At 51.7% G+C, this 1,262-nt stretch overlaps 1 protein-coding gene across 1 annotated transcript; it reads right to left on the bottom strand.

The window, feature by feature from the left end:
• Window positions 1–216: 216 nt before the first annotated feature.
• Window positions 217–1,017, bottom strand: LOC143882889 (uncharacterized). The gene has a single exon (XM_077386276.1). The coding sequence runs from the start codon at window positions 1,015–1,017 to the stop codon at window positions 217–219; it is 801 nt and encodes a 266-aa protein (XP_077242391.1).
• Between the last annotated feature and the right edge of the window lie 245 nt (window positions 1,018–1,262).

The raw sequence follows: 1,262 nt of genomic DNA, 5'->3' as shown, positions 1-1,262 counted from the left end.
AATAGTCAATGGCCACCACGACAAACTCACGTCTTCCAGAGGCTAGTAGAAAGGGGCCCAAGATGTCCATCCCCCATACTACGAAAGGGAGTGGGCTGATGATCGGGGCTATGGATACAGTAGGTTGGTGGATGGTGGGAGAGAACTTTTGGCATCTCTCGCACCTTTTGACCAGGTCCAGAGCGTCTTGCCTCAAGGTCGGCCAGTACAGGCCTCTCAGCAGCACTTTGATGGCCAAGGCCTTCCCCCCAGGTGTTCTCCGCAAATTCCTTCGTATGTCTCTTGCAGAGTGTATGCGGCGTTGCTTGGCCGGAGGCATTTTAGGTACGGAAGGGTGTACGACCTTTTGTACAGACTCTCACCATCTAGGGAAAACGGGGCTGCTCTCTGTATCACTTTGCGGGCTTCCTTCTTTGCTTCAGGAAGCTTCCCACTACGCAGGTACTCAATGATCTCATCTATCCACCGCGGTTCGTGCTCGACCTGCATTACTTCGACGGCCTCCTTTTCAATACTGGATCTCTTCAGAAATTCCATACATATACTCTCAAGAGTGGTGTACTCGGATGCTGCCAACTTAAACAGCACATCCGCTTTTGTATTTTCCGTTCTAGGGATTCTGATGACCTCGAAGTTTTTGAACTTGTCGGCCAACTGGCGGACCTTGGAGAGGTACTTGATCATGCGCTCATCACGGGCCTCATAGACTCCTTGGATCTGGTTTGCAACCAGCTGGGAGTCGCAGTACACCTTCAGCCTTTGGGCGCTGGTCTGGACTGCCAGGTTCATTTCGGCGATGAGAGCCTCGTATTCTGCCTCATTGTTGGACGCACGAAATTCGAACCTTAGCGCGTAATCCAGAACAAAGTTATATGGCACGATGAGAATCAAACTGGCTCCGCAACCAACCTTATTTGAAGATTCGTCCACATATACTTCCCATATCGGTTCGTCAGACGGTGGATTCGGTTCGTCAAACTGGCTCAGCTTCCGTCCGCTCCCCAGTTGTAGTTGCATTCTCTGCAACCGGGGTATGGGCGACTTCGGATTCGATGCTTTGCTGCTGGATGGTGCACTCTACCACGAAGTCTGCCAGCACTTTGGCTTTTGTCGCCGGCCTAGGCAGGTACTGGATATCAAATTCGCTCAGCTCGACGGCCCATTTCACAAGTTGCCCTGAGGTGTCTGGTCTGTGGAGAACCTGTCTGAGCGGCTGATCAGTCACGACCTTTATTGTGTGGGCTTGAAAATGCCTCAGTTTT

This window comes from Tasmannia lanceolata, unplaced genomic scaffold (assembly GCF_043159265.1).
Source record: "Tasmannia lanceolata isolate RefF3 unplaced genomic scaffold, GAP_Taslan_0.1 ptg000008l, whole genome shotgun sequence".
Lineage (NCBI taxonomy): Eukaryota > Viridiplantae > Streptophyta > Magnoliopsida > Canellales > Winteraceae > Tasmannia > Tasmannia lanceolata.
This window is presented reverse-complemented; position numbering and strand designations above follow the sequence as displayed.